Consider the following 15,513-nt stretch of genomic DNA (forward strand, 5'->3'; position numbering starts at 1 on the left):
CACACACACACACACACACACACACACACACACACACACACACACACACACACACACACACACACACTAACCTACACACCAGGTCTGCAACAGCAAAACTGAGAAGCACGTCAGCTTAAGAGTGCAAGCGTGTGTGTGTGTGTGTGTGTGTGTGTGTGTGTGTGTGTGTGTGTGTGTGTGTGTGTGTGTGTGTGTGTTGCTTTCATATCTTATGCACTGAAACACTGCCTTTGACAAGATGACAGAACTCATATTCATCATCATTGGCAGTCAATGTTAGAAACAAACTGGTTCCTTCAACAGATAAAATTAATGACAACCTCCCTCATGAGCGAGAGAGAGAGAGAGAGAGAGAGAGAGAGAGAGTGCATGTGAGAGAGAGAAAGACAGAGAGAGTTCTAATAAAAAACACACATTCTATTAAGTAACAGATTGATGCCAGTCTGAGCACGCTCAGTGCAAATGTGAGTCACTCTTCTGGCTTATTTAAAACAACTCCCTTCAGGTCCTCCCAGTGCTCCATACCAACCTCAGTACTTCAAATTATTTTATCCAATATATTTTAAAAAACAGCATATACTTAATATAAACAGCTTATTGGACCTAAAACATTGAGATGATCTAATTGGCATCACAGCAAGTGTGTTGATCTAGAACAAGTTAACCTCCAAACACTATACTTACTAACACTATACTTACTAACACTATACTTACTAAGATGTTGCCTAGAAGGAGCTGACCCCTGGATTAACATTTGACCTACACCGTGTTTGCTATGCGTGGATGTGCATGTAATAACCTGACCAGCTCTTCACGACATGAAACCATTCAAATTTAGTGTTTAGTGCAGCGTCTGTAGCTGAATGATATGGTGGTGTACGGTGGTGGACCAACATAATCCTGTTGAATATCTTCTTCCTAATGTTTGTTACTCTTACATCTCTGTGGGCTGTTAATGGTGCATAAGCAGGACGAGGATGTGTGTGTTTGGATAAAGTCCCTGCATAACTTCAAACACTCAGGGGCGTGTGAGCGGAGACGGCAAGCAGACACCACAGAGACGGTGGCCACCGGCACAAGGGGAGAGGGGCGGGGCATAGGTGGACATGGGCGGGGACAGGGCGGGGCTTGCTGGCTGGTAAGGTGGGGCTAAGGAGAAACAGCTACTCACGATATTCTGCACAGCCCGACGCATCAGAGAAGAGCGACCAGAAACAAAGAGAGAGAAAAAGAGAAATTAGGCATGAAGGCCACAGCCATTCCAATCCAGGCAAGTAAAGGACAGATGAATCTTTAGGAGACTAAAGATATAAATTCAGAGTTTTCCTGTTAGGTTACGGTTTCCTGTGAGGCAGAAACTGACAGTGACAAATCTGACATTTTTGCATAAGATGACAAGGATGAAAAACAAACACAGCAGTGGGACAGACAGGTTCAGAGAAAGGACGGAACAAACGAGAAATAAAAACCGAAGAGAGAAAGACAGAAAGAGGAGGAGAAGAAGGAGGAGAAGAAGGAGGAGGTTGGAAGTGAAATGTCATAGAGGGAAGGGAAGACAGTGGCTCAGTGTTGAACTCGGCTTGTGGGGTCTGTCATTAAGTCATCGAGTGGGCAGGTGATAATTAAGTAGTCAGGTTCACAGAGGCCCTGACAGCAGCACGGCCCCAGCGGGTCGGCCCCCAGCGGGTCGGCCCCCAGCCGGTCGGCCCCCAGCCGGTCGGCCCCAGCAGGGCACGACCCCAGATTCTCTTTTGCTGGAGCTGCAGGGGTCCTTGGCTTTGCAGTGAGGATGCTGTTAAATGTAGAGCTGCCTGATTCTGCGCACATGCCAGTTTCATTTATACTGCAGTACCCTGGACACACGTGCACACACGTGCACACACATGCTGCAACAGCTCCCCGACAGCTGCAGCGTCATTCTGTGTTAATATCAAAGTGAGACATTCAGTTCATGGGATAAACATGTATAGCACACAAGCCCGTCTATGTAAACACATCTCTGAATATGATGTGGATGTTTAGATTTAAAAAAAGATCTAATTTGATCTAAATGATTATGTTACATAAATTATAAAAAATATTTAAAAGAATTTATATGAATTAAAAATAATATAAATTATTGAAATGGCCATTATGATATCGGTAATGCTAAGTTACAAAAAATAATGATCAGATTGTTTTTTCTTTTAATTATAAATTGCAATCTTTCTAATTATAAATTGTAGTGTTCAAAGATAAAAAAATTCTATATAAAGCAGATTAAAATTGATTGGGATGAGTCTGTCTTCCCACATCTGATTTCGTGAGTCCATAGTGAGTTGCTTTTGTGTTGTGAGTGTGAAGGACTCACGCTTGCATTGTGGTGCTGGCAGTCTGGAAGTTGAACATGTTCTCTTTGGGGAACCAGTTGTTGGCGTGCTCTTCTGAAAGACAAAAAGACAGAAACACAAATCTAATAAGACCTGAAGCATGGAGGATTAATGAGGTGTTACCAAACAGTTTTAGATAAACACAGTCAGAAGAAACCGCTAGCAGGGCACGCGAACGTGAGGAACGTCCTGGTCTCTCGTGGACCATCTCGCACCTCGCTCTTCTGCGGACACCCGGTCTTCGCTGTGCATCCTCTCTAGCTTCTTCCGTTGTTTTCCTCCGTTACGAGGCGACGTCTCCAGGTCGAGGGAGCGCTGACTGCGGTACGGCGGCCGGTCCGGGGTGCCGTCCTCCCGCGAGCCGCCCCGCCTGGAGCCCCAGTCCCGGATGTTGTGGGCGCTGCCCGAACACTGCAGGGGCTTCGAGTTGGGGGAGGGGCTGCAGTGGTGGTGGTGGGTGTGGTTGCCTCGATGATGGCCGCCGCGGTGATGGCTGCCCCGCCCCTGGGGCGGGCCGGACGACCTGGTGGACTCGGCGCCGCTCTTGAGAACGTCGAGCTCCAGGTTCTCCTCGCTGGGTCTGGCCGCCAGCATGCCGCCCTCACCCGTGATGGTGTAGACCCGTGCAGGCTTGACGGAGCTCTCAGTGCCCCTGGGCTGTTCCTGCTGGGCTTGTGTCTGGGTCTGGTCTTCAGAAGAAGTGCTGCGCTCCACAGAGTGCTGGCGCTTGGAGCGGGCAGGGGGGGGTGTAGGCAGGCTACCCGCTTGAGGCTGCTCTTGGCTGGGCTTGGCTACGCGCACTGCTCTGGGCTGTGGGTGAAGGTTGTTGTTGTGCAGGTGACCGATGTCTGGAGAGTTGGAGTCCTGGCTGATGAAGGCGTCAGAAAGCAGGTGATCTAGTGAGTAGAGACAGTTAGAGAGAGACACAGACAGACAGAGAGAGAGAGAGAGAGAGAGAGAGAGAGAGAGAGGGAGGGAGGGGAAAAGAGAGAGAAAATCCTGTGAGTAACGCACTGGCACATTCTCTTCTCTGAAAGTGAAGAACGCTGGCACAGGTGAGAGCCAAAGCTAAAACGGTAGATCAAGCCATTACAGCGTGTCACTCAGAGGTGTGGCTACTAATAAAAGTAAAGGCCCAGCAGGAAAGTTTAATAAGTCTTGATTTATGTATATGTGTCTCAAACTGGACTGGGGCAGAATCCCAGCAGAGAGCTGTGAGGAGGGAGGCCATCTCACCTGATCCGTTGCGATTCTCTGGGTGGGAGTGTGACAAGTATTCACCAAATGCTCGAGCTGCTCTAGAGGCACACACACACACACACACACATGTACACAAGGCAGCAAATCAAACTGTGGATATGATCATGGTTTATTTGGCTGTGTCTGGATCATAAGCAAGACAGCCAACCACTTAACATCGCCCTTCTTTTTTGCCCCAAACTGCCCCTAACGTCCTGCCTGTAGTGTCACACAGGAGGAATAAACATGTCTGATTTTATTCATAACTTACATTAAAAAGAGAACCGTTCACCTCCTTGGGGCTACCAGCAGATTTGGCCTTCTGTTACAAGGCTTATTTTTTTATGTCTAATACGATGAGTTTTATTGTCAGACCTCTCACAAACCATGTAAGCACCATACTGTTGCATTGCTGTCGTGATCTCTTTATGGCACAATCTTCTCGGTTGTTCTATGAGCCCAGATCAGCCCATAAAAGACCACAGGCCCGAGGCAAACCTAGTGCATCAAAGCCAGTGAGAAGCAACCTGCTCAGTGAACTGAGAAAACCCATTATAACATAATGTCATCTGCTGTGACCTCCCTGTTAAATGGGAACCACAAGCTGCTCGTGACGCTACACAAGTTCGCATTGTCATTGTGGTCTGGGTTCCAGACATAACAGGTCGGAAGAAAAGTTCAGAAGAACAGAAGAGTTCAGAAGTGTTGGGCCTTATGCTGTAGCATAGATGTTTGAGGAAACCAGCTAAAACATGTGAGTAGATGTTATAGGATCACCAGCATGGGCTCATCCAGCCCAACAGTTATGTGAACTGTTCATGTCAAAGTGGGCTCTGTGGTGCACGTCTTCCCTATACTAGACCTGTATCCCTTAACATGATCACACAAATCACAGTGCATTTTATGGTGTGCTTACGGTTACTTTCATATATCGAAATTTCAGCACAACAGAAATGGTAAGCCATGTCCTTACTTTAAAGTGTGAAATTAGACAACCTACAACATTTCTTATCGGCTGTCTATCTCACAAAACACGAGATTTAAAAAAGTCTGTCTGATCTGGCTCCCTTATGGGAGTTATTAGGATTACACTGCTTCCATCCCCACCCACGGGTGGAGAAGTACCTTTGAAAAGGTGCACTTTTCTTTCTCTTTCAAGCACCAGAGCGCAAGCGTTATGTCAAAGCTAGGAGCTAAGCACAGGAATGGCTCTGTTGTTGGCCATCACACAAAGCTAAATCAAACTCTGAGGACAGAAGAGCTGAGTGGGTAAAGTTTATTTTTGATGGCAACGTCTCAACTACAGTCGGTGAAAAACCTGTGGGCTAAACCACATTGTGCTGGTGTTACTTCCTGCAGGATCTATGATGTTAACGTAATTAGCTAGCTGAATGTCTGTAAAATGAACTTAATCTTCATCAACACTTGAGAAATGTGATTTAAGTTACAAAGTTGTTGTTGTGTTCTAGTCAGGTAATTGGGGTTAGTGATGTTAGCATGTGCTAGAAGAAAGTGCTTTGATTACATCTGTAATTCGGCCAGGGCCGGCGCCAGAACATATACAGTGAGGGGGCATCAGAAAATTTCGGGGGGGGCGAACATAACTTGTTGGGCGGGGGGGGGCGAACGTAAGTTGTTGAGCGGGGGGGGGGGGGGGGGGGGGGGGGGGGGGCGTGGCGAACGTAAGTTGTTGAGCGGGTGGGGGGGTGCGTGTAACGATTGTCGAGCGGCCGAGGGGGCACCATGTAGTGATTGTTGTAAAATAAATGGGTCTTATTTTTTACATTGAGGGGGGGCGGGACAGTGAGACGCCCCCATTCACCCCCCCGTGGCGCCTGAATTCGGCAAGCAGATAAGTGTGGCATTGCTTGGCAAACTTTGTAGTGTAGTAAGTAATAATAAGTAAACTATATTTGTGAGGACTGACAATTAAATTTTTACTTAGAAAGGGATCAATGCTGAGGCAAAACGGCAGGGGGGAAGTATGTTAAACTGACATGTTGTGTTAGCCTTTTAGCACAAGCTAACACTAAGGACTAAGGTAGCCAATATATATTTATATATATTGCTTGCTACATTATCTACAATAACAATGACACTAATAGTTTGTTTGCTGATTGTCTGTATCTAAGAGGAGATTCAGTATATGAACCGAATAATGTGAGTGTAAAAGTTACAGCGGTACACGGTGTTGCACTCATGTAGTCAGCTAGCTAATCAGGGGTTAAAATGCTATGCAGCTATGGGAAGCGTTCGTCTGTAATTTGGCAAATAGGCACACTTTTCATCGTACAGGTGTGTATATCACGGAGTGTGTAAATCACGGCGTGTGTAGCTGCTAAAATAATGAGTGCTGAACTCTGAGCAAATTCAGGGTGTGACTCTGAATCAAACACCTAGCCTACATGATTGCACTGTTGATTTCTCTGGCAGCCATGTTTTCCCCAAGGTTCACGCGCAACAGTAGCTATGGTAGCACAGCGGGCGCACCCAGAAGGGTGCGGGATGAGCCGTGGCTTATCATTGTTTGAAGGAACAGGAACTCGAATCAGAAATTCAGAACAGAGTTGTTGACAGAGTGAAAGGGCGTTTGAACTTGTGTACAGGGGGTACGATGGGTCCCGTTTCTCTTTACTTCCAGATGCAATGGCATAGCACTAAACCATCATAGAAATACATAATGCATCACCAGAGAATTCCCAAGGTTCTTTATCCAAGACGTGGGCAGTCATGGCCTGGTGGTTAGGGAACTGGTCTTGTGACCGGAGGGTCGTGGGTTCGATCCCCAGACCTGAGGCCATGACTGAGGTGCCCCTGAGCAAGGCCCTTAACCCTCAATTGCTCACTTGTATAAAAATGAAATAGAAATGTAAGTCGCTCTGGATAAGGGCGTCTGCCAAATGCCATAAATGTAAATGTAAGACGTGACTGCTCGTCAGACCTTCTGCAGACTCATCTACTGTTTCCGTCCTGTTGTAGACGCATTTGAGCTTGAGACGCACCACTAATTACTTTTCATGCGCCACACTGCTACATGCACAATCTGTCTCTCTCATTTCCTCTCTCACACAGTCCAGTGCTAATGATAATGCCCACACACACGTCTCTCTCCTGGAGGCACAGCGCCACACACAAATACACATATATACACACACATACACAAACGTTGTACACAAGCAAATACAGTCGCACACTCCCATTCAAGACTCTGTTTACGGCCTTGTGCCACATCTTCGTATGAGCTATTAACTCTCTCTGAAACTCAGACACACATAGAAACACTATATGCGTGTACAAACTGATCTGGAAGCCCCTACCAAACACAGACAGACTGGTGCACGCACAGGGTCTGCAGGCGGCAGGGAGATGTGCTGTATAAGCTTTCTCTTGGGACAGAGGGAAATGGAATTTGTGTGTTGCTGGGGGTAGCCATGCATTACTGCAATGACACTCTCAATAATTAAAGAACAGGCAGCATGTGCGCACAGCACTCTCTCTCTCTCTCTCTCTCACTCTTTCTCTCTCTGTCTCTCTCTCTGTCTCTTTCTGTATTTCTCTCTCCTTCATACTTTCTTTACTACACCATGTAAAAACTGCATTGCTTCAAAAAGAATAAACGTTGAAGAGATGAGAACAAAATAGAAGTGAAGGAGTCACTCCCCAAGTTCAAACACCAGTCAGCTCCAACACCAGTCAACTCCAACACCAGTCAACTCCAACACCAGTCAGCTCCAACACCAGTCAACTCCAACACCAGTCAACTCCAACACCAGTCAGCTCCAACACCAGTCAGCTCCAACACTGCTCAGCTTCAATCTGCCACCCAGCCCCAACACCACACAACACCATCACCTGTCAGCTCCATCAATGGTCAACACCTATCAGTAGAACCTACACTCCACTGTCTCTTGTTCCTCAGGCTGCACCTCTCTGCCCACGACCGCTCTAGCACCGAAACCACATCACATTTTGCACATACGCTTCTTTAACAGAATTTCTTTAACATCTTCATGTTATAATTTAGGAAAACTAGACAACAATAAAAAAGCTTCTCATTTGGGATGAGACGAATTAAAGTATGAACAAAAAAACAAGACGGTAGGATGCAAGGTCAAATATCTCTTGTTCAACGCACACACACACACACACCGTGTGTCTCTGCACTCTCCTCCCTCTCTCTGCCTCTCACACAGTGAAAAAGCTGAGTTGTGCTTCTGAGAACATCTAGCATGTTTGCAGCCATGTGAGCGAAGGTGATGGATGTGTGTGTGGGGGGGTGTTGGGGGTCCATGGAGGGTGTGGATGGCAGGACTGAGGAGAGGAAGGGAGAAAAATGGAGTGAATATGCAGGAACATGAAGAGGAGGCACAAAAATAGTCCCAGAGAAGAGTGGAGGAGTAGTATCAGCTCAGGTAGAACCAGGTATTACAGCCATGACGTTTGTGTCTGCTGAATACTCGTGGCTAAATTTGTTTTCTCAGACAGTGGAAGAGATGCTTATGGGTGAATTGCACGAAGAACTAAATATGGACGCAGTAAACAAAAGGGAAGTATGGACACAGAAACAGCACACACACACACACACACACACACACACACACACACACACACACACACACACACACACACACACACACACACATACACACACACACACACACACACACACACACACACACACACACACACACACACACACACACACACACACACACACACACACACATACACACACACACACACACACACACACACACACATACGCGTTTTCGTGAAATATCAGAACACCAGGGGAAACCATACCAAATGGGGACATGCCTTTCTGAGTATTCTAGAAACACAACAAGCAAGATTTTTGTTGCATATAGCACCCACATGATGTCTATCTGTTGATTTTTTCACTAAGTGCTTATTACAAAAAGCTGAGATTTTTCTGGTTTAAGGTATATTTTAGGACAGTTTCAGGTTTATGTTAATTTCTAGGACATGTACGCACACACTCATTTAAGTCTCACACTACCAACATAATAAGGACATAGTAAATACAAGGACCAAGTTACACACTTGGTACAGTACAAGTCAAGGACACACTAGCCACAGATTAAGAAACACAAAACAGGTGAGACGAATGATGTTTTTGAATCTAAATGAGTCCATCAATGTTTTAAAAGTGTGATATCCTGAAACCAAAGTGCTTTACTCTAGCATTTACAGAAGTAAATGTTCTGGCCTTATTCACAAAAACAAGAGCAGTAGGTTGTTAATTGCAAATCCTTTATATAGTCATATTTCCTGCATTTATAAAAGTGAAGTTTCAATACTTTGCATTAAATAATACAAATCACCAGGAATCCAGCTTTACTTTACTGTTTTTAATTCAGTTCTGAACCACATTTTGATTTCTGCATACCATATGCATATCTGCCACATACACTACCAATCTGGTAAACTTAAAACTTTGCTAGTTTTAATAAGGGCCAATTCACATAATGAAAATCTCATCACCTACTAATCCCATGACTAACTGACTGTCCTAAAATTAGTCACTGTGATCACTACTGATTACATACTGTTCAAAATGGGAAATTATTTAATAAATAAAAATGCACTCAAAAAGGAAATAAAATGAATAAGCAGATGAAGTGCAAACAAAGCAGATAAAGTGCAACGAATTGTCCTGAAAAGTGTAACTGAGGTTAAACAATTTTAAGAAACTTTATTTAAGAAAAATCTTGGAGACTACAAACTCTGTCTTCTTTTCAGAGCCACTATTCGGTTTTTTACATAGTATTTGAGGGCAGTCCAGTCACGGTGTTTAAGAGCATCAGGTTCAGATAGTAGGCATGAGACACAGTCTTTCTTACCAGGAACTTGGCAACTGTTTATAAATCGCATTAGATGTTTCTCAACAGCTTGTACCTCATCATCTGACCACTTCTTCTTGCTCTGTGTGATGCCTGCAGACAAATGTACTGTGAAATGCACTCCCAGTTCTCACACAAGCACAAATACAGTAAATGCTAAATGTTTGAAAACCTATAACTGCAGATTACATACAAAAAAACTAAACAAAACATAGTTTAAGTTTCTTTACCAGTAGTCTGTGTGGAATGTTGATGACTTTGGTCAAGAGACAAGTCATGTTTCCGCTTCATCCCTTTATTACCCCGATCTTAAAGAACAGGAAATGTTATCTTAAATATAAGTATAATAAAGTGGACATTTCATGAACATGCAAAGACATTGTCATAAGTCAAACCATGAGACAATTTTGATCAAACATATGCCTACATGAAAGATAATGAAGCTAATAGAGGACAAAAAATGAGCTAGCTTACCATGTGGATTTGAGAACTGTGCACTTTCAGAGGGTGATGGTTCAGGAGTTCTGGAGCTACAGCTTGGCTGAGGATCATCTGACTCTGCCTCATCACTTGATGTATCAGCATTAGAGTCTTCAATTTCATCTGATCAAGAAAAAAAAACATTTGCATACATACATACATACATATATACACACACACACAGTTTTTACATATTATAAAAGTTCCCTACCTTGTGGATTAATGACAATTTCATCTAACGTAGCACCCTGGAATTCTGATAGTGTCCCTCTTTCCATTGCAATAAGAAGCTTGCTCATTTTGGCAAGTTGCAAAGTACTTTCAGGTAAACGGTAGTATTGGCGATGAATCCTAATGTCATGCCCCAAAAAACTGGCAAGCTGATCCATTTCATTGTCTTTCAAATTCAACACCGTTGACAGAGTTGCAATCTGCTTCCTTAATTTTGTGGATGAAAGGGCTGATGGATTTCTTGCACCACAGGATTCTCCAAACTCACGCAGAACATCTGATCCACGATAAGATGAAAGAGCGTTTGGACGTGCAAACAGGTGTACATTTTCCTCCGGAACCTGACAGATATCTCTATGCTGGACGAGGAGGTCCATGCAATTGACCATATCAGGTGTCAGCAGCACAGCCACCTTCCTGCCCCTCTTGCCACGAATTTCTACTCTTTGGAAGTGTTCACACAGCTTCTTTTCAAAATCACTAAGACCAGAGGCAAGGTCTTCATGAACTGGTGATTTTACTCTTGAAACATAAGACTCCAGCTTCATCCTTGAAGCCTCTCCACCCCTCCTTCTGTTAAAAAGTATGACTTTGGCAAGCACCAACTTGCATAAGCTTGCATAGGTTTTGACATCAGAGTGGTCCTTCAAAGCATGCTGATATTTTGTCATCTCAGTATTTAAAAAGGAGTGCAAAGTTTTGACGTCTTCTGTGAAGGGCAAAACCTGAGGTTTGTTCATTTTTGCCTCATTAAGAGTTGTTCCTGCTGCTGCTGAAATGGACTCATTCCATTTATGCTCTTGGAGAACCCTGAAGCTGCGTGCATCCTCAGCCAGCCTCTCTCTGCCCGTTATTATTGCACTGCATTCCACTGAAGTTGCTATTTTTGATAAACTGTGGCCAAGCTTCAGAGCCAACGATGGAATCCTGTAAGTGTTGGTCTCCTCACAATGCCCAGAAACAGCTCTCACAGATTTTATGACATGGGGAAAATTTGATGGCAAGACAAAATCTTCCATAGACCGAATAGGTGTCAGTCTTCTTGCCTCCAAGAGTAGACGTCCCACCTCTCTCATTTTTTGACGAATGTAATCATTCTTTGTGGAACTTGGGTTCAGCTTGTTGAACATCTGTTCTCCAAAAAGTAATATGTATTTATCATTTCTAATTACAGCAGAAACTTCATCATGTTTCATTTGACACATAACAGTTTTCCAAAATGCTTTGCTAACATCAGGAGGAACACGTGCCATGCAGTTGAGTGACTGAACCATCTTTTTTCTATTCCCAGGCTCATCAACTTTAGGGTTCTGTGGACAGTTTCTAATATGCCTCCAGAGTGACTTCCTTGCATATAGACCCTGGCAGTGTATACAGTGCGTAAACTCTTGAGTGGATCCTAGTTTCTGAGGTCTCCTACGGGCAACCAAATCTCCTTTGCCACTACTTGATATCAAAGCATTATGCAAAAAATTGCCTCTGGTGGTCAACAAACGTAATCGAACTCGTCTTTCTTTTGATTTCTTATCAAAGCTGAATGCTTTTGCTACGTCTGGTTCATTGTGATGTACATACTGCAGGTGTCTTGATATTTTAGAGTATGGCTTCTCACAATAAAGGCAGTACTGCTTCTTTGCGTATCGCCAGCTTTTACTTGAGGTTGGCATTGGAACTACATGAACACAACCCTGATCTGAAGGGGTGCTGGTATCAGGTTCTGTAGGACAGCTTTCACGTGAGCTACTTGCATGAATTTCTGAAGAAGACACTTGACACTGGGAGTTGACAGCTTTGACTGCCCCCTTTTGCTGGATTCGTGTTAACACACTGTCTTTATCATTGTTTCTCTTTAGTTTTTTGGGCGAAATATTACTCAGCATGGCAGACCTGCTACAGCTGGAAAGGTCTGAAGATTCACTGTCTATATTTGGTTCATAGTCTTCATCACTGTAGTCTGTACATTCAGAGTAATCAGTGGATTCATCCATGACAGCAGTCTAAAAAGATAGAACAATGAAAAATGCATAGATGACTACTTTTACACCCATCACAAATTACCATATTTTCCGGACTATAAGGCGCACCTAAAAGCCAAAACTTTTCCCAGAAATCGGATGTGCGCCTTATAATCCGGTGCGCCTTATACAAGTACTGAGTTCCGATATCTGACACAGGAACGTAATACGTACAGAACGTACCCCACGTAAACCAATCAAAGAACACTACGTAATACGTACAGTACCAGTACTTACGCTTACCTACAGGTATGCTGCAAAATAACATTTGTTTTTCCAGAACCCTCGAAAATGGCACCAGTGAAGAGACACGTTTACGAGGCACACTTAAAGCTACAGGCTATCAGTTATGCAGCTGTAAACGGGAATAGAGCAGCTGCGATACAATTTGGCATAAATGAATCTGTCACGTAGGGCTACGCCCCCTCTCCTAGCTGTCACTCCGGTTTCCCTTGTTCCCTCGTGTGTGTGTTGTTCCCTGCTCCTCGATCCCGCCCAGCTCGTCTGTTGCCCCGGTTTCCCTTGTCTGCCACGCCTTGTTATCATCGTCCTCACCTGTGTCTTGTTAGTTCCATGTTTATATAGTCCCTGTATTTCCCCCAGTCTGGTTATCGGTTGTTTTGTGCTATGCATGTATCTCTGTTCACGTTCGCGGTCTCTTGTGTTTGTATTCGTGTTTCCCCGTGTGTTTCAGCCTGTTCCGTTTTCCCTGCCGGGTTTTTGTGAGTACTCCTTGTGTTAAAATGTCATTGTTCAATGTTCGGACTCCCTTAATAATCTGACCCATGCCATCCTTTTTGACTCAGAGTTTGGAATTTCCCTTAATAAATCTCGCTTTCCTCAGCGTTTGTGTCCGCCTCCCTGCTCTGCGCTACGCAGAACGTTACAGAATCTATGGTTTGGAAATGGACGAAACAGGAAAATGAACTGCGTCAAGTAAAGAAGTCGAGACAGAGATTTCATTTCGTTTTCACTTTTTTCCACACATCACTATCCCTGCTGATCTGACTGTGTGTGCTCATCTCACAGACAAAGTTAAAAGGCAAGTGAAGAAAATTAATTCTGAGCTTGCCGTCATTCCGGGAGGATTAAACAAACAACTCCAACCGCTGGACATTGGCGTAAATGGGGCATTTAAAGTTGCGAGTGGCGTGGGAGCAATGGATGATAGACGGCGAACACACGTTTACTAAAACTGGAAGGCAGCGGCGGGCGAGTTACGAGTTATGCCACCGTTTGTGAATGTATTGTGGACGCGTGGGCCAAAGTTTCTGCTGTAACTGTTGTCCGAGCTTTCGCGAAAGCCGGCCTCATTGCTGAACAGCTACCTGGCAACGAGACTGACTCAGACATTGATGAGCGGGAACCCGGAGTGCTCGTTAGTGAAATTGCGCAGCTTTTTAATTCAGACACAGAAGATGAGGACTTTGATGGATTTGTGGGAGAAGAGGAGAAGAAAATTGTGTGTGTTTTGTCAAGTAGTATAATAAACTTTTAAAAATCACCGTTTCGCGTCCTTTACTTTTCTTGTAGACCGTATGTTTTAGCATGTGCCTAATATGGTGCCGTACAGAATACCGGTAAGTACTGTACAGAAATAGTGTCCGTAATTGAGACTGTGCCTTATAGTACGGTGCGCCTTATACGTGGGTCAAATACAGAAAGAGACCCCGTAATTCAGAATGCGCCTTATAATACGGTGCACCTTATAGTCTGGAAAATATGGTATCTGAAGGGATCTGCAGATGTATGTAGCAATGTAATGTAAAATTAATCTCCTACAAACAGGCTTTTGCAATTTGAGTAGGTCAACAAATCTCACAACACAACGCAATTGAATGTTATTTTAAGACTTCCAAAAAGCACTTGAAAGAAATTATCAGATTAAAACTTGTTATAAATGTGTTCATATTATACTAAGTAAATATATTTCTAAAGAATGCACAACCAACTCAAATTTACCCATTCAGCAGGAAGGACAGGTGTGCACCCATCAGAAGCCAGTGAGGGTTCAGGTTCACCAGGAGATCTGGTCATTTTGTCTTCTTGCATGTCACTGCTGACATTCTAAATGAACACACAATAGCAGAAAAAACACAATTAGTAGTTAAAACAGGATCAATTACAGTTTATTAAACATCAATTACGCCAAGGTGAATAATTAGGACCACACACACACACACACACACACACACACTTTCAGGTCCAGTCCAATATCAGGACAAGTTACACTTCAAGCAGGTCGGAATTGGTAAATATGCTCTCTGCACATCTCAACTATTGTAAAACTATGTAAAAATAAAAATTCCATTGCTATCAAATTTACCCATTCAGCAGGAGGGCCAGGTGTGCACCCATCAGAAGCCAGTGAGGGTTCAGGTTCACCAGGAGATCTGGTCATTTTGTCTTTTTGCATGTCACTGCTGACATTCTAAATGAACACACATATTTCATAATCACCATTAATAATGCCACAATAGCAGAAAAAACACAATTAGTAGTTAAAACAGGATCAATTACAGTTTATTAAACATCAATTACGCTAAGGTGAATAATTAGGACCACACACACACACTTTCAGGTCCAGTCCAATATCAGGACAAGTTACACTTCAAGCAGGTCAGAATTGGTGAAATATGCTCTCTGCACATCTCAACTATTGTAAAACTATGTAAAAATAAAAATTCCATTGCTATCAAATTTACCCATTCAGCAGGAGGGACAGGTGTGCACCCATCAGAAGCCAGTGAGGGTTCAGGTTCACCAGGAGATCTGGTCATTTTGTCTTCTTGCATGTCACTGCTGACATTCTAAATGAACACACATATTTCATAATCACCATTAATAATGCCACAATAGCAGAAAAAACACAATTAGTAGTTAAAGCAGGATCAATTACAGTTTATTAAACATCAATTACGCCAAGGTGAATAATTAGGACCACACACACACACACTTTCAGGTCCAGTCCAATATCAGGACAAGTTACACTTCAAGCAGGTCGGAATTGGTGAAATATGCTCTCTGCACATCTCAACTATTGTAAAACTATGTAAAAATAAAAATTCCATTGCTATCAAATTTACCCATTCAGCAGGAGGGCCAGGTGTGCACCCATCAGAAGCCAGTGAGGGTTCAGGTTCACCAGGAGATCTGGTCATTTTGTCTTTTTGCATGTCACTGCTGACATTCTAAATGAACACACATATTTCATAATCACCATTAATAATGCCACAATAGCAGAAAAAACACAATTAGTAGTTAAAACAGGATCAATTACAGTTTATTAAACATCAATTACGCTAAGGTGAATAA

The 15,513-nt window shown here is 43.6% G+C and overlaps 1 protein-coding gene and 1 long non-coding RNA gene across 3 annotated transcripts in view; both read right to left on the bottom strand.

Moving 5' to 3' along the window:
* Window positions 1-15,513, bottom strand: part of nsmfb (NMDA receptor synaptonuclear signaling and neuronal migration factor b) — a 47,094-nt gene that overhangs the window by 15,485 nt on the left and 16,096 nt on the right. Inside the window, exons 2-4 of the mRNA XM_076998251.1 lie at window positions 3,606-3,667; window positions 2,585-3,265; window positions 2,351-2,423 (exon numbers count right to left, since the gene is read on the bottom strand). Of these exons, the coding sequence (XP_076854366.1) occupies window positions 2,351-2,423; window positions 2,585-3,265; window positions 3,606-3,667 (816 nt within the window). The remainder of the gene's footprint in view (window positions 1-2,350; window positions 2,424-2,584; window positions 3,266-3,605; window positions 3,668-15,513) is intronic.
* Window positions 7,691-14,604, bottom strand: LOC143509483 (uncharacterized). Of its 2 annotated transcripts, none has more exons than XR_013129685.1 (5): window positions 14,525-14,604; window positions 10,164-12,180; window positions 9,947-10,075; window positions 9,703-9,780; window positions 7,691-9,565 (listed from the first exon to the last, which is right to left on the bottom strand). It is a non-coding gene; the product is annotated as an uncharacterized LOC143509483 (long non-coding RNA). The 2 variants fall into 2 exon arrangements; XR_013129684.1 differs by lacking the exon at window positions 14,525-14,604 and adding an exon at window positions 14,161-14,269.

The sequence above is a fragment of the Brachyhypopomus gauderio genome, chromosome 3 (genome assembly GCF_052324685.1).
Source record: "Brachyhypopomus gauderio isolate BG-103 chromosome 3, BGAUD_0.2, whole genome shotgun sequence".
Classification (NCBI taxonomy): Eukaryota; Metazoa; Chordata; class Actinopteri; order Gymnotiformes; family Hypopomidae; genus Brachyhypopomus; species Brachyhypopomus gauderio.